General features: G+C 43.1%; 1 protein-coding gene across 4 annotated transcripts; it reads left to right on the top strand.

Annotated features, from left to right (window-relative positions):
• Window positions 1–216: 216 nt before the first annotated feature.
• Zbtb25 (zinc finger and BTB domain containing 25) lies at window positions 217–20,060 on the top strand. Of its 4 annotated transcripts, none has more exons than XM_028790094.1 (3): window positions 217–307; window positions 13,190–13,369; window positions 18,306–19,628. In XM_028790094.1, exons 2-3 carry the CDS (start codon window positions 13,197–13,199, stop codon window positions 19,450–19,452), a joined length of 1,320 nt encoding a protein of 439 aa, XP_028645927.1. In that variant the 5' UTR covers window positions 217–307; window positions 13,190–13,196; the 3' UTR covers window positions 19,453–19,628. The 4 variants fall into 4 exon arrangements, with proteins under 4 accessions (XP_028645927.1, XP_028645933.1, XP_028645941.1 ...); XM_028790100.1 differs by lacking the exon at window positions 217–307 and adding an exon at window positions 12,520–12,536; XM_028790108.1 differs by lacking the exon at window positions 217–307 and adding an exon at window positions 19,730–20,060 and having other exon boundaries at window positions 13,093–13,369; window positions 18,306–19,261.
• The last annotated feature ends 125 nt before the right edge of the window (window positions 20,061–20,185 follow it).

Raw genomic sequence — 20,185 nt, 5'->3', positions numbered from 1 at the left:
GGGAGCCTGTGACGCTCAAGCTTGTCCCCACACTTCCGCCTCCAGTCACGACTGGCGACCGTGGCAGAGGCGCCCCAAGCGCGGGCCGACCCCCGCCCTGGCCACTCGGGCAGGCGCGCACGCACGCACGCACGCACGCAGTCACGCACACCAGCCCGGGTGCCGCCGGCTTCCCAGCAGCCGGGTCACGTGGGCCGGGCGCGGGAAGCCGCGCGAGAGCAGCCCGCCGGGTGCGTGAGCCGGCGCAGCCGCGTGTTGTGCGCCGCGCGGGAGCCCGCCCGCCCGCCGCCGCCGCGGCGGAGTCTGGGTAAGCTACGCGGCCCTGCCCCTGTGGGCTGCTCCGGGCTCAGTCCCTCCCGCCGCGAGCCGCCGGGGCGGCGGCTGCAGCTGCACCCGTCGCGGGACAGATGCAAGTAGCTGGGGAGAGGGGTGTTTTTGGTCCGTTGGAGATGTCAGTCAGGGCCCAGGAGGAAATTAGCAACGGCGAGCGAGTGCTGGGCGCGCGGAGCCGCCCTTGGCCGTGGGCCGCCGGGGCCTTACGCGGGCGGGATGGCGCGCGCGGGAGCCGCACAGCCTGGAGCCCCTCCCGCTGCGGGCCGGGCTCCGACCGGGCGCAGAAGCCTCCATCCGTCTGTGTCAGCTAGGTCCCGGGCAGCCGCGCCAGGCCTACAAGCTCTAGCTGGTGGGCGGGCATCCAGATCAGGCTGCGCAGCCCTCCCTGTCCCCTCCCCCACCCAGTTTTCGAGTACCTAGCTTCTAGGGCAGGCAGCCCCCTACCCTAATAATTTTTTTCTCACGTATTTTCTCTTAGCCAAGTGATTTTTCCTTTTTGAACCCTACCCCCATCTTAATCATCGTCTCCCTAGCACTCATCTGGAGAAATCAAGCCGTTATCAGTTGCTTAGGCAACGCACAGCGCTGTACCTGGAACCTGATAGCTGCTAGTCTTGTGTGTTTTATAAATTAACTCCCATCTCCCTCTAAGGATTAAACTTGGCCTTCTTCCTCTAGAGACTCGAGCAAATCCTTTAAAAACCTCAGAGCTGTTGATTGACGGGATTAAAGTACATCTTAGAATCAGGGTTTTCAGAGCGGAAAAGGGCCGTAAGTTATATCGAGTTCATCCCTCATTTCACAGAACACCCGGCCTAAGGAGCATAGGAGCTTGACCAAGTTTCTGTACCTTTCATGATTAGGCTTTAAGGCTGCAGACACTTTCGCCATTGAGTTCCAGTTTATCCTGCTTTGGACAACATATACACCAGAAGTGATTACATCAGGTTTACAGGACTTCTCAGGTTGATAGTCTAGGCTAGTGTAGAACCAGTGATGGATCTTACGTCAGGCTCCTGCGTGCAGAGACTTATACAGGCCATATGCCACCTTGTCTAGCCACTTGCTTATTCCTTAGTTTTAGGCATAATTCATGGAACACTGCCCGATGGACAGTGGGATGGATAGATATGAAATAGTTGGGATGCAGTTAGGAAGCAGTGACATGTCTAGGGTGGTCGGTGAGAAGACCCCCCACCCATAAACTAGATTGGCCCAGCACTGTAATAAATGTCTTCTAGCTATAAAGTGTTTCCAGTCAGGTTCGGTCACTGGTTAGTTCTATGTGCTAACCTTTAGCCAGCTGCTTTAATAGGTGAAATCACTAAAAAGGTAGTATTGTCTTGTTACAAATGTGTTTTAAGCCTGCAGAAGTGAGCCAGAGAGAAATACCTGACTGTGGTGACAGAGTATTTTGCAAAGGAATGTACGTCTAGATGGCTCGTCTTCCAAGCCTAGTCAGCGCTCCTCTGCGTTATATCTTGCTCCCCAGGAAGGGGGGTTAGAGAATGGCCTGTGGCTGATGTATTGGCGCCTGTGGTTGCCCAGAGAGGCCAAGCAGGACTTTCAGCTGCCCTCTATGCCTTACAAAGTGGAGCTATGTACTTCCACCCTATCTCCTGAGGGGAATGCAAAGGAGCCAGGCTGTCTAGCAGAGGAGGAGGGGCCCAAGTGGCTTGGCAGTAAAATCTCCTAGCATGGCTCTGCTGCTGGGAAGTGTTGCATAATGCCTTCCCTACCACTGACCCAAAGTGATTTATTCCCTGCAAGCTGTTGGTGATATCTGACCAATGTGTCCATTTTTGAAGTCAGAGCTAGAAAAGAGTTGAACAGCTGTATTATTATAGGGGTCCCATAGAAAAGCAGGACAGGTGTTCTTGTTTTGATGAATTGTAAAGTAGTTCTCCACCACTTCCTGTGCCCCCTTTCTGTTTGTTTATTTCACAGAGCATGTGCATCTGAAAGCCAAAAAGAAAATACTGCTCCAGTTGATAGTTACCCATACCAGGTACCAGCTCTGTTGAGAGCGCTTACTGTGCTTATAGACAGCTCAGATTTGACTTCCAGCACCCTTGTGGCTCTTAACACCTTTCTGTAACTCCAGTTCCAGGGGATCTGATTCCTTCTGGTTTCCACAGGCTCCTGCATACATGTGCGCCTGAATTTATAACAAGTACACACATAATATGTTTTACCAGGCATGGTAGTGCATGCCTTTTAGATCCTAGCACTTGGGAGACAGAGGCAGGCAGATCTCTGTGAGTTCAAGGCCAGCTTGGTCTCCGTAGTAAGTTTCAAGACAGCCAGAGCTACATAGTGAGCCCTGTCTCACCACCCACCCACTCCCCCCAAAAAAGTGGAGGAAAAAGACAGTACTCAAAGCTAACATGAAATTCGATTTTCAGTTAATTTTAGTTGTATTTGGTTATACTCTGGGGATCAAACATGACATCTTGTGAATGCTAGACAGCACCTCTACTACTGGGCCATATTGTATCCCCAACCCTTTGTTAGGTGCCTGTTCTCATTTTATTGAACCTTTTTTCTTCTCTTAAAAAAAAAGTTAACCGCCGGGCGGTGGTGGCGCACGCCTTTGATCCCAGCACTTGGGAGGCAGAGGCAGGCGGATTTCTGAGTTTGAGGCCAGCCTGGTCTACAGAGTGAGTTCCAGGATAGCCAGGACTACACAGAGAAACCCTGTCTTGAAAAACCAAAAAAAAAAAAAAAAAATTAACCTTATTTAAGAAAAAAGTCTTTATATTATGAAGGTTTTAAATTTTTTTCTAATTGCTTTTGTAGATGCAGATCAAAACCAGTGTTTTATTCTGAAAGATCAGGCTTTTTAAAAAGGCAGAGGATCTTATTTAGTGTGTTGGTAGTGTGTTCATGGAGCTGTAATTCTCTGGCAAAGGAAATGGTAGTTTACTTACAGAAGCTTAGTCACTTGCCTGCTGTACTCTGGGTCTCTTCTGGTTCTGTTCTCTTTCTCTCCCTGACCTGTGAGTACCCTCTTTTGCTCTTGTTAGAATGCAGTTTTTGGAATAAGTCAAGAAGAATTTTGTCCTTTTCTTTTTTTATTTCTAAGTTTTATTGGCTTAGTGCTTTATCAGATAGACAGACACATGCATGCACGATGGAAAAGGTGCCAGACTATCCTATCGAAGATTTCTAGAATGTAACTGCCCTTTCCTGTGTCATCCACCACATCTCTAATATTCTCTGTAAATGGGTTCCTGGCAGGTTTTATCTGTGTCTGTATTTTCAGATTTGGCATTTCCTGTATCATTTTTAGACACTATGGAAATAAATTTAAAGTTGTATAAGAATAAATGCTTCTTTTTCCTAGATACTTTTCACCAAAAAGTTTGGAAATGGTGTGGCCCTTCCTGGTCTCTAACAAGTCTACAGAGTGCATTAGTTTACATCAATTCTGTTTCTCTGAGGGGGGCGTCTGTGTGTTAAAGGTTGACCTTGGGTGTTTTCCTCACTGGACATGGAGCTCACTGATTCATCTAACCTGGCTAGCCAGTGAGCTCCAGGGATTTGTCTGGGGGAGGGGAGTGAGGACAGTGCCCTTGGGGACCAGAAGAAGGTCTCAGATCCCCTGGAGCTGGCATTACAGGCAGTTGTAAGCTTCCTGAGGTGGGTACTAGGAATCAAACTCAGGTCCTCTGGAAGAACAGTACTGTCTTAACTGCTGGGCCATCTTCCCAGGTCTCACTTAACATTTTTAATTTTTTAAAAAAGGGTTTTTAAGTTTTTATATGTATGGATGTTTTGTCTACATCTACACATGTACCACGAGCGTCCATGGAGCTCAGAAAATAGTTAAGAGTCTCTGGAATTGGAGGAATGACAGTTGCGAGCCATCGTGTGGGTGCTGGGAATCAAACATGGGTCCTCTACAAGAACAAATGCTCTCAACCAGTAAGCCTTATTTCCAGCACCACACACACACTCTGTTGTTGTTTATAAGGGTACCGGGGATCTGAACTCAGGTCCTCATATTTGAGTGGCAGACACTTTACTGACTGAGCCAATTTCCCAAGGGTCCTATTTTCTTTTTAAGATAGGTTTTTCTAAGCTCAGACCTCAAACTCCTATGAGCTGAAATTACAGGTATGCAACAGCGTGTCTAACTACTTACATTCCTTAAACCACCTAAATTTTTAGTTTAAAGTTGCATTTACAATAATCGTTGATATTTATTTATCTAACACAATCAACACAATTCTTTGGAATACTTATGCAATAGTAAGCATCCTTCCATAGTTGCTGGGAATTATGGTATATGCTTATGATCCCACTGTTCAGGAATCTGAGGCAAGAGAACGTACAGAGTCAGCCTGGGCTACAGTAAATTCTAAGTCAGTCTAGGTTATAGTGAGATTTGTCTCATAGATAAAACCAGATCAACTGTCACACGTCCAGTCCATTTAAAAATGATTACCATTTTACAAATACCAAGTCTCCCTTGTTGTAGAACGCCTTTTATCATGCAACATTGGAGATTTTTTAACTGTAGATTTTTTAAGCTTAAAAAAGCTTGACATTCCTCCGCCAGCTTTCCTCTTACTGATGATTGATTATAAAGTCTGTTAAGGATCCTTACAGTGTGAGAGAATGAAGAGCCGAGTATTCTAGGCTGTTCTACTGCCGATCTGAGAATGTGGGCCAATCAAAAAGAGTCTTCTAAACAATCCAAGATGTGGAATATCATGCGAACTAAATTATAAACAAACTAGTATAAACTTGTTTCATCTTAGTTTGAACTAATCCAGACCTAATTTACTACAATCTAGAAAGTAAATAAAGCTTTTATAGTCTCATAACTGTCAATACTAAGCTTGTTATAAATATTACTTTGGTGGTGAGGGTATGGTGCTTGGATGGGAAGGATATTATGATGATAAAAATACCTTGTATACACGTATGAAATTCTCAGAATAAAATATTAAAAATACTAATTTGATTTTTTTTTTTTTTTTTTTTTTTTTTGGTTTTTGGTTTTTGGAGACAGGGATTCTCTGTATAGCCCTGGCTGCCCTGGAACTCACTCTGTAGACCAGGCTGGCCTCGAACTCAGAAATCCGCCTGCCTCTGCCTCCCAAGTGCTGGGATTAAAGGTGTGCGCCACCACCGCCAGGCAATAAAAATGTTTTTAAAGTTTTTAAATGCTTTGCTTCTCTAAATAATGAAGGGTAAATTATTTTCTGCAACCTATTTTACGTATTTTTTTCTACCAAAAATCTTTTCTGTTAATTTTTGTTTGTTTTTTTTTTTTGTTAGATAGATCCAGGCCAGCCAGCCTTGAACTCAGTCTGTGTAGCCCTGGCTTATGTTGAATTTGCAGCAATCCTCCTGCTTCAGCTTCACAAGTGCTGGGACCACAAGTGTATATCACCATATCTGTCTTTCTCCCGGATTTAAATTTTTTTTATTGTTTTATGTATGTGGGCATTTTGCCTGCATGTATGTCTTGTCACTATGTGTGTGTTTGAAAATTGAATTGGCAGAAGGGTTAGCAGTGGATGTTTCTGTTTTTATGGCTTTGGTGGCACAGTGGCTGACTAAAGCTGGGATAACTGTTGCTAGAAGAAAAAGGGCAGAGCACAGCACATAACATACAGAGGGGAAGTGAGGGAGGTGCTCAAGAAATGGTGTGTTGGGGTGACGTGTAATACTCGGAATCTTGTCACCACTGAGCTGGACACGTTTACAGCAGCCACCAGAGACTATACCTGAGGCCAAAACCCACAATCAAGGGGCAGAACTTGGGAGTGTTAAGTTCAGCCAAGTTAATTATAAAAAAACAAAAACATCACTGTTTGGAGGAATATTACTGAATAAGAGTCTCTTATTCATAGTTTGTTTTATGTGTATGAGTGCTTTGCATGTATGTGTGTATACCATATATCATGTGCATGCCTGGTGTCCATGAAGTCCAGAAGAGAGGATCTGATCCCCTATAACTGGAGTTAAAAGGTTGTGAGTTGCTATGTGGGGTCCTGGGAGTTGAACCCAAATCTTTAACCAGAACAGTTAGCTCTTCAACCACCAAGCCATCTCAACAGCCTCTAGTCATAGTTTTTAGTATATAAATGACTAAACATGAGGGAAAAAAACCCAAAAGACCAGGAGGCCATCACCCTAATCAATGAAGGTTGATCCCACAGTTACACAAAAGGTAGTAGATCAAAGATGTAAAATAAGGCTGTAAGCAAATAGGACATTTCAGCCCAGAAAAGGCTTCCAGTAGAAGGAATGACACCAAGGCCGAGGAGGGGGAGGGCATGGCGACCAGATTGAGGTTCAGCTCCTTCCTGAGAAATTCTGGTACAGGTACCTGAAGATGGAGGAGAGGTATCATGTTAGAAAGAAGTGAGACAAGAGGAGAAATAGTTTTAGGCCTGAAAATAAAAGATTTGGAATCTCACAGAGTGGGTTTAACCACTTAGAGAAGGCAGGCGTCAGTGATTGTGAGGATTGATGAATGGAAACTAAAGTAGGAAGAAATTACTGCATATGACTGTTCTTACACAGCTTAACCCTGCTAGTATCTTAGGTTCCCTTTCCCTTTCTGTGTGAAATGACTTCATAGTATCCTCAGTCCCTCCAGCTAACTCCCTGGTTAATCTGGAGTTTGTCTTCAGTCTCTAAGGTCTCACCTTCCACCCAGAGCTCCTCCTGAGGTCTGCAGCTTCCTCAGGGCCCCACCCTCACCACCCTGAAAGGTTCTCTTGAATCAGAAAGTTTGCCCCAGCCCTCCCCTGTACTTGTAGGTCACCTGCTCTCCTGGTCACCACTGCTCCTTCTCTCAAGGCTCTGCCTTTTCCTCAGGTCCCAGGTTTTCCTGGTTTGTTCTATTGTATCTTTTCTGTTTTTCAAGTTTTCATACTTACCTTTTTTTTTTTTTTTTCAGAAGTACTGAAAAGTATACCTAGGGGCTCATGCATGCTAGACAAATCTACCATCATCTAGACTCTTTTTTAAAAGGATTTTTATTTTGACACAAAGCCTAAGTTTCCAAAATCAGCCTTAAGCTTATGCTCTATTCCAGGCAAATCTTGAGTCTGTGAAATACGGGCCCTGGCATCCAGGGTAGCTTTGATTACAACATGTGTGCCACCAGGCCCAGCCCATACTTAGCTTTTTAAAGTTTCTTTTTTTTTTAATTTGGCTTCACTGTATAGCTCTATGTATATTTAGAAACTTCAGTTTTGTCATTTCAGAGGCCTCCTTTGACACTGCTCTTTCTAGAGCTGTCTCCACTCATCACCAGACATTTCTACTTCCTTTTCCTGGAGTAGACACTTTGAACTCACTGCATAAGAAACCTCCTCCTCTAAGCCAGTTCCTGTGGCTAGCTGTGGTGTTTTACATTAATATCAACACCGAGAATATGGCAGTCACTGTGAAAATGTGCGCTGAAGAGATAAATGACATCTTCTAGTGACCCACTCACCTTTGTCTTGCAGCCTGTGGTTGACTGTCCTGTCTGCCACCAGGCTGTGCCGGTTCTGTGTCTGGTGGCTCTCATGCTCTCCCTCCATTCCTGCTGCCATTACGTGGTTTCTAGTTGGCTCCTTGACTGACCAACCTAGAGATGGTCCTGTCTAATACTTACTGAACACTTACTACAGGTCTTACCATCAAATATATATACCTTCTTGTCCCCCTCCCAACCCCCTCATTAACAAAGGCTCATGATGGTTCAGGCTGGCCTTAAATTCCAGACCCTCCTGCCTCAGCCTCCTGAGTGCTTCATCTGACACCTCAGGAAGATACTGCCATCAGTCATACTTCATAAGTGCTACTGAAGCCCAGGAAATTGTATGCCCTGTCAAGAGACAGACCTAGTTAGTGGCTGAGCTGAAACTCTCTAAGAGGTTAGGTTTCAGAGTCGGAGATTACAGTGCTATGCTCTTCTCCTTGCCACAGAGTGACTGCCAGTGCTGTTCCTACACAAGCATCTTACATAGCTCATTGCAGACAGCGGGGTACCTTCAGGTACAACTAGGGTACACTTAAACATTAGCTTCCTTAGTGAGCTGAGCCTGTCATTTCCTTCCATTTACTCCTTTTCTCCTCCCCTCTTTATACTCAATTGAATTCCAATATCAAAATATTGACACCCCTCCCAGGCATCTAGCTGAAGACCAGTTTGAATTTTATTTATTTATTTATTTATTTATTTATTTATTTATTTATTTATTTTTTGGTTTTTCGAGACAGGATTTTTCTGTGTAGCTCTGGCTGTCCTGAAACTCACTCTGTAGACCAGGCTGGCCTCGAACTCAGAAATCTGCCTGCCTCTGCCTCCCAAGTGCTGGGATTAAAGGCGTGCGCCACCACAGCCCGGTAGCCTATATTCTTGACTTGAGTGTTTATGCCATTTTTTTTTTCTGGTATGTAACTTGGTGCAACCCATGCTTTTCATGTGTATGTGTTTCAATGAGTATCTGCTGAGGAAATGAAATTTTTAACTGTTACTCAGCCCATTAACCACAAGATCTTTGTATTGCAGCTTTGTGTGTGCTATTTCTCATTTCTGTATGGCTCAGTAGTTGGTTATGTCAGTGAATAGAGATAAGCTGTATTTGAAAACATGGTGAAAATACCTATGATCCAAGAATTTGGTGGGGTTTTTCTTTTTTTTTTTTCTTTTTTTGGTTTTTCAAGACAGGGTTTCTCTGTTCTCTGTGTAGCCCTGGCTGTCCTGGAACTCACTTTGTAGACCAGGCTAGCCTCGAACTCTTGAACTCAGAAATCCGCCTGCCTCTGCCTCCCAAGTGCTGGGATTAAAAGCGTACGCCACCACCGCCCAGCTGGTGGGGTTTTTCTATGAAGCATTTTTAAAAATAGCTGATTTAGATTATGTTACTTTGCCGGGCTGTGGTGGCACACGCCTTTAATCCCAGCACTTGGGAGGCAGAGGCAGGCGGATTTCTGAGTTCGAGGCCAGCCTGGTCTACAGAGTGTGTTCCAGGACAGCCAGAGCTACACAGAGAAACCCTGTCTCGAAAAACCAACCAACCAAACAAAAAAAAAAGATTGTTACTTTGGGCCATTTTATTGATCTTAAAGTGTTTTTGCATGCTGAAGCTTCAAATATAGGTCTTTTAAAAATCTCCTTGACATTGGTGATGGTTTAGAAGCAAATGTGATGTAAGCAGTAACTTTTGGTCAAATAACCTCTTAGGACCCTCAGTTTGCAGTTTTATTTTATTTCAAAGGATAAGCTGAAGCTTCTGTAGAGTCCATTCAGTTATTTCAGTGATGCCAGAAGGGTTTTGTTTTTGTTTTTTGTTTTTTGACATGAGGAAGGGTCAGCAAGATGGCTCGGCATATAAAGGCGGTTGCTGTTTAAGTCTGACGGCTTGAGCTTGAGCCCTGGAACTTGTATAGGAGAGAGAGAACCAATTCCACAACATTGTGCGCACACACACACACACACAGATACACACACATTAAAATAATAAATGTTTAAGTGAGATGGGACCAGTGAGATGATTTGGCAGTAAGGGTGTTTACTGAGTTTGGATCCCTGGACCTACATGGTAGAATTATAGAACCATGACACATCTGCGAACTGTCATATTGTCTCCCCATGTGTGCCACGGCATACTTGTACCCAAACACACATACACATGCATACACACACACACACATGCACAAAATGTTAAAAATCCTTGTAGCTTATTTATGTTCACGTATGTGTTTGTGTGTGAGTGGGAACATGGAGGCCAGGAGCTGTAGGTAAAGGCATTTTCCAGGAAACCTGGTTTGTTATATCAGTGTTGGGATCTGAAACCTGAGCCAATGACAAGGAGGGGCATTGTTTGTTTGTTTGTTTAGATTTATTTAATTTATATGAGTACACTGTAGCTATCTTCAGACACACCAGACGAGGGCATAAGATCCCATTACAGATGGTTGTGAGCCACCATGTGATTGCTGGGAATTAAACTCAGGACCTCTGGAAGAGTAGTCAGTGCTCTTAACCGCTGAGCTATCTCTCCAGCCCCAACAAGGAGATTTTTTAAAAACCTGTATTTGAAGTTTCAGTATACAAAAACACTTTAAAACCCCTGTTGGATTCCTATTAACACAGAGTGACTCCCAACCACCTGTGACTTTGGCTTCTAGGGATCTGATACTTCCAGGAGCATCTGTACTCATGTCCAGAGTCCACACACAGACACATAGATACATAGTTTGAGATAAATAAAACCTTTCTTAAAATAATGTCTGAATATAGAATTAAAAGAATCAATTTATGGGATTCTTGAAGTTAGTTATTTATGAAGAATAAAACTTGTAAACAATACTATCCTTTTGTCAAAAATACGGTCCTACACAGGCAGAGTGTGATGATGTATAAGAAAGTCGAAAGCAGGGCTGGAGAGATGGCTCAGAGGTTAAGAGCACTGACTGCTCTTCCAGAGGTCCTGAGTTCAATTCCCAGCAACCACATGGTGGCTCACAGCCATCTGTAATGGGATCTGATGCCCTCTTCTGGTGTGTCAGGACAGCTACAGCTACCTCTGCTTCTTAGTTTCTTTCCCAGAGTTATTGAGGAGTGAAATGAAAAGCCTGCTGGTCTGTCTGAACCTTTCCAGTGATATATACACGGGCAAGAAGTTATTTATATAATACGTTTTCTCCCATGTTTAAAAGTAAAATAACCATTCAGTTCCTTTTACATAGTTTTCTTTATGTAGTTTTATATTCTATCTCTTATGTCTTAGAGATTATTTTGCATCAATATATTATGTAGTTTTTAATAAAACAGGTTTTGTCAATATTGTCATTATGCTATATTTTAGACGTTATTTTCATATATGTATATGTATTGTTGATGTATATCATCTGCTTAAGCAGCAGGACATTCAGGTTTCTCCCTGACTCTTCCTGTTAATACTCCGTAAGCTTCCCGTGGAGTTACTACTATCTGTAGCTCCTCTCAGTGCTCCTCTAGTCTGTGGGTCATGTTTCCTTTTAGGGAATATGGGGGAGGCAGATTTGGCCTTTGGAGCTTGGGTTTGAATCCTCTGCTTCTGCCCTTAGTAGCAGTGTGATCTTGAGTGTTTGTCATTCAGTCCTGAATTGTAAAGAGAACCTAATATTCCTTTGCTTGGAAAGTTCTGTTAAGAATAGAATGGGTTAAAGTGCCTAACATATAAGAAGCACTGTAATATGTTAGCTGTCTTTATTGTATCATCATCAATTGCTCACCTGTCTGCTACCCATGCTTCTGCTAATCTCCTGATGGTTGCCTCAGCCTCCATTACCGACTTCCTCAGACCGTGGTCTCTCTGGCTATGGAAGAAGCCTCATTCTCACTTTCCGAATCTGCTCTCTGAGAGGATGTTTCCCAGTGCCCTAGTGTCTCAGGGCGTCACTGCTGTGAGGGACATCATGATCATAGCACTCTTGGAAAGGACAACATCTAACTGGGGCTGGCTTACAGTTTCAGAGATTCAGTCCATTATCAGCATGGCAGGAAGCATGGCAGCCTGCAGACAGAGAGTTAATTCTACATGCTGATCCACAAGCAGCCAGAAGGAGGTTCTGATTCCACACAGGGTGGAGCTTGAGCATAGGAGACCTCAAAGCCCACCTACACAGTGATGCACTTCTCCAACAAGGCCACACCTCCTAATAGTGCCGCTCCCTATGACCAAGCATTGAAACACATGAATCTATGGGGGCCAAACATATTCAAACTACCACACTTAGTGACACCCATCGAATTGCAGCTGCCCTCTCCCCAAAGCACCAGGGCTGTTTGCACAGCTAGAGCAGAGGTGGTGGTGAAGATTAGCCTCCCAACTGCCTGAAACTGACTTTCCTGTGTCTTTGTTGCTTAGTCACACAGTCACATAGTTTGTCTCGGTCAGTTCTTGCTTGCATATCCTTGTGCGGGATTTTTCCCCTGGAGGCTCATTTGCCATCTCTCCCTTTTCTTACCATGGAGAGTCTGGTGTGTATGAAATCAGCTGTAGGTTCTTTCTCATGAGCTCTCAGGCCCCATATAAATCAGGGTATGGCTTGACATCTGTGACTGCTAAGTCCCACAAACATTTTGTGTCAGGAGGCCAGTGTCTCCTGAATGCCAGAGGATCTCAGAAGAAAATGGACAGTTCTAGTCCAGGTCAGATGTCCATCAGGCTGGAGAGATAGCTGAGGCTCACAACCAGGTAGAATGCCCTGTTATTCCCACTTATAGTTAACATTTAAATAGCATTTTCCATTACAACCCAGTTTTCACTGTTATCTCATGTAACTGAGCCACACATCAGTATCTCATTTCATCTCTCCAGGTAAGAAACAGCATTAGAATCGTGAACACAAGATGGGGGTAGAGCTCAGAAGTAGAGTGTTTACCTGGTGTAGATGAAGTCCCGGGCATTAAACCATAAGGAGGGTAGGAGTGGGGCTTGCCTAGCATGTGCAAGGCCCTGGTTTGATCAGGTACACATACACGAGAGCGAAACATGATCATATCGAAAAGCATGAGCATGTCTCACACTCATACAGGTTACGTTCTTCCTTGTTTAAAAAGACTGTTTGACTCTTTAGTAGTTTATCTTAGTGTCATAATTAAGGGGTTTAATGTTAGATGAGAATGAAGTCAACAGTGTTGAATATTTTCATTTAAAATGAGGCCTTAATGCTCTAGGTTTGTATGAACTATAACCAGTTTTGTGTATAAATACACATATTTGTGAGTGTGTGTATGTGTGTGTATATATACACACACACACACACACACACACATATATATATGTGTATATATGTATATAAACATCTATGCATCCCAGACATGCCTATCTATGTTGGTTTTTCTCAGAGCCGCGATGGATACTGCCAGCCATAGCCTTGTGCTTCTGCAGCAGCTGAACATGCAGCGAGAGTTTGGTTTTCTGTGTGACTGCACCGTTGCTATTGGGGATGTTTACTTCAAAGCCCACCGAGCAGTACTTGCTGCTTTTTCTAACTATTTCAAGATGATTTTTATTCACCAAACAAGGTAAGAAGGGGCTTTTGTAAATGAGAAGAATTTTTTAATGTTGTGATATATGTCTTATCGTTTAAGGCAGTGGTTTCTCAACCTTCCTAATGGTGAGACCCTTTAATACAGTTCCACGTGTTGTGCTAACCCACAGCTATAAAATTATTTCTTTGCTATTTCATAACTGTAACTTTACTAACTGTTATGAATTGTCATATTAATATCTAATATGTAGGATTTCTGATAGTTGACCCTGTGAAAGGATTGTTTGACCCCAGAGAGGTTGAGAGTCACTGGTTTAAAGGCTTATTATTGGGTTATCCTAATACAAAATTTTAATTATAATAACATATATATAGGTGTGTGTGTGTGTGTGTGTGTGTGTGTGTATATGTATGTATGTATGTATTAAACTTAGTACATGGTGTCCATGGTAGAACATATTTAAGGAAAACAAGTATAACTTAGATTGATTAAAGGCTTAGCCCAGTCTGGTGTGAGGCTATATTCCTTTAATCTTACCACTCAGGTGGCAGAGGCAAGGGGATCTGTCAGTTTGAGGCCATCTTGTCTACATAGTGAGTTCTAGGCCAACCAAGGCAATCTAATGAGATCCTGTCTCAAAAAACCCACTACCAACAAAAAAGGCTTAGCCAATACCCAGTCATCAAGTCCTATAATGTAAATTCCACTGTTAAATTCCACCCTGGTGTCAGGGAAAAGGCAGCTGAGACTGAGCTGTTGAATGGGCCATCCAGGAGTAAATGGCTGATTAGTTGGGCTCAAGTGTAGATCTGAAGCTAACCTGTGTACCTAAGCACTAGGCTGTTGGTCTTTGATGTAGCATCACTTCAGTGACATGTCACCAGTCAGAGAGGGTTTTGCTTCACATTTTCTGTTTTTGTGGTTTTTTTTTACTTGTTTTGCATTTTTTGAATTTAGGTAGTATGGGAATTCAAATTCTGAGCTCTGGGAAAAGATTAATTTTAGTCTAGTCTAGGTGTAGACAATTCTAGAATCTTGCTTGCTTGCTCATTTGTTTGTTTATTTATTTATAAATTTTGAGATAGAGTCTCACTAAGTTTCCCAGGCTGCCCTTGAACTTACTCTGTAGCCCAGGAGGACCTTGAACTTGTGATCTTTCTGCCTCAGCCTTCTGAGTAGGGAGAGCCATAGGCCCAAGCCGCCAGACTTAGTTCTCTGTGTATTTGGTGGGTTGTTGTTTTGTTTTTAAAAGACCTTACATGAAATTGAGGTGTCAGATCCCAATTATGTATTTTTTTATTTAACTGTTCAGTCAGTTAAATATTTCCCTTTTGTTTGTTTGTTTGTTTGTTTTTCGAGACTGGGTTTCTCTGTATAGCCCTGGCTGTCCTGGAACTCACTCTGTAGACCAGGCTGGCCTCGAACTCAGAAATCCACCTGCCTCTGCCTCCTAAATATTTCCTAAGTACATACATATTAGAGATTGAGCTGGAGTATGGTTATAAGTAAATTATACCCTGTCTTCAAGAACTCTGTAGTCTGATAGAAATGAATGTAAAGCGAATAATTGATCTGTCTTGTGTTAGTCACTCCCTGGTGCTGCGACAAAATCCCTAAGAAAACAGGATTTGTTGTGCTTTCAGTCTCAGGCCTTAGACCACTTGCAGCTGGCTGGTTCCCCATTACTTTAACATTGGGAAGGCATGAGATACCTTGAAAGAAGGCATAACAGAAAAGCTACCCACTTGGTAGTAGGCATGCAGAAAGCAGGAACAGCAGTGACCAGAGACTAGACAGACAGCCCTGGCAGGCGTGTACTTAGTGACTCTTCTTCCACCTTGGCCCCATCTCCTAATGTCTTCTACCTCCAAGTAATGCAGTCACATGACATTGTGATTCCATGACTGGAGAATACACTGGTGAAGCCAGAGTCCTTGTGACCTAGTCACTTCCCCGGAGCCCCTCAGCTGGCCACCAAGGCTGTAAGATTGCACACCTGAGCCTTCAGGGGGCATTTCAAGTTCAAAGTCTAACACTCAGTTCTCCTGTCTGTTAAATGCTACATGGTATTTGGGTATTCAAATATTAGTGACATTAAAATGTTTGGAACAGAGCTTTGCTGATAGTAATATGGTGTCAAACATCAGGTATACTCAGAATAGAAGAGTTCTAGCAGGCCTGTTTTAAGAAGTTTGCAACAGACTTTTCAAATCTGAAAAATCGAGTCTTTGAGATGTTGCAGAGGAATATAAGGAGAAGTATTACAATTGGAAGGGAAATAGCATGGATCACGGTTTGGTCCATAACTTGTATGTATCACTGTTAAACTCAGTACATGGTATCCATGGTAGAGCATACTAATAAAAACGAGCATAACTAAGATTGATTAAAGGCTTAGCCCAGCCGGGTGTGGTGGCAATGCTTGTAATCCTAGCATTTTAGGTACAGAGACAGGAGAATGACTGTGAGTTTGGGGCCAGCCTGTACTATACTGCAAGTGCCAGGCCTGGACTACATACTAAAACCCTGTCTTAAAAAAGAAAAAAAGAAAGAAGGGGGGGGGGAGTGGCACACGCCTTTAATCCCAGCACTTGGGAGGCAGAGGCAGGCAGATTTCTGAGTTTGAGGCCAGCCTGGTCTACAGAGTGAGTTCCAGGACAGCCAGGGCTACACAGAGAAACCCTGTCTCGAAAAAAAAAAAAAAAAAACCTACACCTACTCCAGCAAGGCCACACCTTCTAATAGTGCCACTCCCTGGGCCAAGCATATACAGACCGTCCCACAAGCAGAGATGATATAAAACGCAGATATGATCATTCAGACGACAGAGTAGATAAAGTGGCTAGAAAATGTGGTGTGGTACAAAGATGGGGTTGGAGTGAAGTCCTGCTAGACGTCTGATGTGACGTTGTAGATTACACTCACCACATTACAAATGCTACCTTCCTCTCAGTCTGCTCTGAGCTCTGAGTTGTTCAGCTTCTAGTGCTAGCTAAACACAGGCATTGTGAAGGCGAGGCCTGCCTTGTCTTGGGTTTGTATGATCAGACACCTTCAGGTAACAGAATTCTGAATTTACACCCCCAGAATGCCTGTCATAGGACATGCTGGTGAATAGACAGAGCAGATCAAAGAGTGAGACCTGAGAGAGCAAGCAGTGATGTCGGGATGAAGGACTAGAGAAACTAGACTGTCAATATGCTGGCTCCCAGAACAAACTGCTTCAGGGAAACAGTCCACCAACACTGCCCACTGCTTCTTCAAGTGCATCACCCCCTTTGGTGCCTCTACTCTAATTTCACAGAGTGAAATTATCACTATCTAGTAACCATATTGACTTTGAAATTACTAGGATGCTTGTCAGAATTATACCTGTATTCATTTGTGATTTAAAGATTTTAGAAGCCAAATAGCATCATTTACATTTTAAGTGTTAACAATTTCATTATATACCTTTAAAAATATAAATATTTTTGTTTGGTTTGGTTTGATTTTGCTTGTTTTGGTTTTATGTGTGAACTTGAGTATTTTGCCTGTGTGATGTGAACTGTTGTATGGGTGCTGGAAACTGAAGCCAGGCCCCCTGCCAGAGCAGTAAGTGCTCCTAACCACTGAGCCATCTCTCCAGGGCCCTGGTTTTGGTTTTCAGAGGAGGGTTTCTCTATAATTAGCAATTTTAAATCTTATGTCACCTGCAACTGTCACTGCTGTTTCTAAAACCTTTTCAGAAAGGTTCTAGAAACACTGTACCTAGTAAGGAGTAACTCTCCGTTCTCCTTCAGCCGCCTGTAACCACCCTTTTTAAACTGTGGGTTTCCCCACCCCACATGTCTCTGTCCTTGTCCCTTGTATATGGGTGTGTGGCCTGACTGATATATGTGCCCCCCTTGCACACCTGGTGCTCACTAACCCAGAAGAAGACATCAGGTCCCTTGGAATTGGAGTTACAGACAATTGTGAGCTACCATATGGGTGCTGGGAATCAAAACCAGGTCTTCTAGAAGAATAGCAAGTATTTTTAACCACTGAGCCCTTTGTCCAGCCCGGTGTAAGTGTTGTCTTAGATATTTTGTCCTTTGTTCGTTCTGTTTTTTTGTTTTTGTTTTTCCAGAGAGGGTTTATTTATCCCTGGATGTCCGTGAGTGCTGGGATTGAGGGCCCAGCTTAGTTTTAGCTATTTTGTGGATGTGGTACCATACAATTTTTGGCCTTTTGTGTCTGTTTTTTTTTTTCCTTAGTATGTTTCAAGAGTTCAAAGTTATAACCCATTCCAGAACTTCCTTGTTTGTATGGCAGAATGACATCCATGATGTTCCAGCCTGCTATGCTTACCCATTGTTTCTCTTTCTCTTTTATTTTTCTTTTATTCTTTCTTTTTTGAGACAGTCTGTCTATGTAGTTCTGGCTGTTCTGGAAATCTCTATTTAGACCAGGCCGTCCTCAAACTCAAAGAGATTCACCTGCCTCAGCCTCCCAAGTGCTTGGATTAAAGGCTGCACCACCACACCTGGGTCCATTCATCTTTTGATGGGTATTTAGTTGTTTTCAGCTCTTAGCTACTGTAAGTAATGGTACAGTGAACACCAGCATATAGGCATCCTTTCGAGTTTCTGTGTCTAGTTCCTTTCACTATATGATCAACATGAAACCAGAGTGCCTCTTTCAATCACTATTCTCTCTGTCCTCTCGCACCTAGAATAGACTGCACTGCTTAGGAGTCACCTGGTGTTGAACTATGAACATCTCTGTGTTTCCTGCTGTTAGGCAATAGGTTGAACACACAAAGCCTTGTTGATGAACCATAAAAGCAGTTCAGTTCAAAGAGTGATTTTTGCTGTTGTATTTCATCAAGGCAGATTGTCAGATTTAAACCTCTAAGGAAGAATTTGTTTTAACCTAAGACTGTTGGAAACCAAAAGGCCAACTAGGTTGTATTTCATTTTGTGTGGGTTTGTTTTTGTTTTAACAGTGAATGCATAAAAATACAACCAGCTGACATCCAGCCCGATATATTCAGCTACTTGTTGCATATTATGTACACAGGAAAAGGGCCAAAACAGACTGTGGATCATAGTCGTTTGGAGGAAGGGATCCGATTTCTTCATGCTGACTATCTTTCTCACATTGCAACTGAAATGAATCAAGTGTTCTCACAAGAGACTGTGCAGACATCCAATTTGTATGGTATTCAGATTTCAACAACCCAGAAAACAGCTGTCAAACAAGGGCTGGAGATCAAAGAAGCTCCTCCCAATAACAGTGGAAGCAGAGCTGCGGTCCCAGGGGACCACCCCCAGCTGCAGCTCTCCCTTGCAATTGGGCTAGATGATGGTGGCGCAGAGCAGCAGAGGGCCCGTCCTGCTGCCCAGGCCTTGGAGGAGCACCAGAAGCCCCCAGTGTCCATCAAACAGGAGACATGTGATCCAGAGTCTGTGATCTCCCAAAGCCACTCCTCATCCTCATCAGAGGTGATTGGCCCCTCTTTTACAGAAAACAGTATCAAAGTCCACTTATGCCATTACTGTGGGGAGCGTTTCGAATCCCGAGGTAACCTGAGACAGCACCTCCATACCCATGTGTCTGGATCTCTCCCATTTGGTGTCCCTGCTTCCATTTTGGAAAGTAATGACCTCGGTGAAGTACATCCACTTGGTGACAGCAGTGAGACTCTTGAATGCCGGAGGCTCAGCTCCTTCATTGTCAAGGACAGTGAGCAGCAGCAGCAGACACCGCCTGAGCTCTCGAGCAGGGGTACCTCAGAGCCGGTACAGATCAGTCAAGTATCTTTGATCTCCAAAGACACAGAGCCAGTAGAATTAAACTGTAATTTTTCTTTTTCAAGGAAAAGAAAAGTCAGTTGTACCATTTGTGGTCATAAATTTCTTCGAAAGAGCCAGTTACTGGAACACATGTACACACACAAAGGTAAATCCTACAGATATAACCGATGCCAAAGGTTTGGAAATTCGTTGGCCCAGAGGTTTCAGCAGTATTGTGACAGCTGGCCCGACGTCCCCTTAAAAAGCTCTCGCTTGTCACAAGAACATTTAGATTTGCCTTGTGCCTTAGAGTCCGAGCTCACACAAGCGGGTGTGGACACCATCCTGGTGGAGTAGCAGCTGTTCCTGCAGAATTCTTAACTGATCTTGGAAGAGACTCACGTGCCGTTTCTAATCATAAGTTAGTAACCTCCTCGTGGTCTTTTGACTTAAAATAATCTGTCCCTAGTTTTGAGGTTATACGTATCAGTTCTCATTATAAGACATGGGTATTAAATGTAACTTTCAAATTATCCTATGAGCGTTTTTATAAATTGAATCATAATTTGAAAATCAGAAGTTAATGTAGAAACTTTAGAGTGAGTGTTATTTATAAAATGTCTTGTTTTTCCAGGTTGCAGAATCAGTAAAATGAACTTGAATAAGAAGCAGATAAGATCTGTGTTAAAGACTTTTAGAGACTGAGTGGAACGCATCTGTAGAGTGCTGCCTAGCGTGTGTGAGGAGGCCCTAGGTTCAGTGGTCAGCACACACTCACACGCTCACACACAAACACACTTCTAAACCGTCACTCGGCTTATGTTTTATAGGAATTATGTTCTTAGGAAAGTGATTTTTAAATATTTTCTGCCATATAGGAAATCAAGAGTTATTTTAATGTATAACTATATATAAGAAATAAGTAGTTATTTTAACGTAAAACTACATATTATAATGTATAAAAAGTTTGTTTTGTTTTAAGACATGGCTATACCAAATCACGAGTAGTTTTAACTGTACTTTAGCATTCTTACATGTCCTTTTATTTACTAAACATCAAGTATACCTCATTTTTAATAAAACTATTTCA

The sequence above is a fragment of the Grammomys surdaster genome, unplaced genomic scaffold (genome assembly GCF_004785775.1).
Source record: "Grammomys surdaster isolate TR1022 unplaced genomic scaffold, NIH_TR_1.0 127, whole genome shotgun sequence".
Taxonomy (NCBI): Eukaryota; Metazoa; Chordata; class Mammalia; order Rodentia; family Muridae; genus Grammomys; species Grammomys surdaster.
The sequence above is the reverse complement of the archived record's forward strand: the minus strand, read 5'-3'. Positions and strand labels throughout refer to the sequence as shown.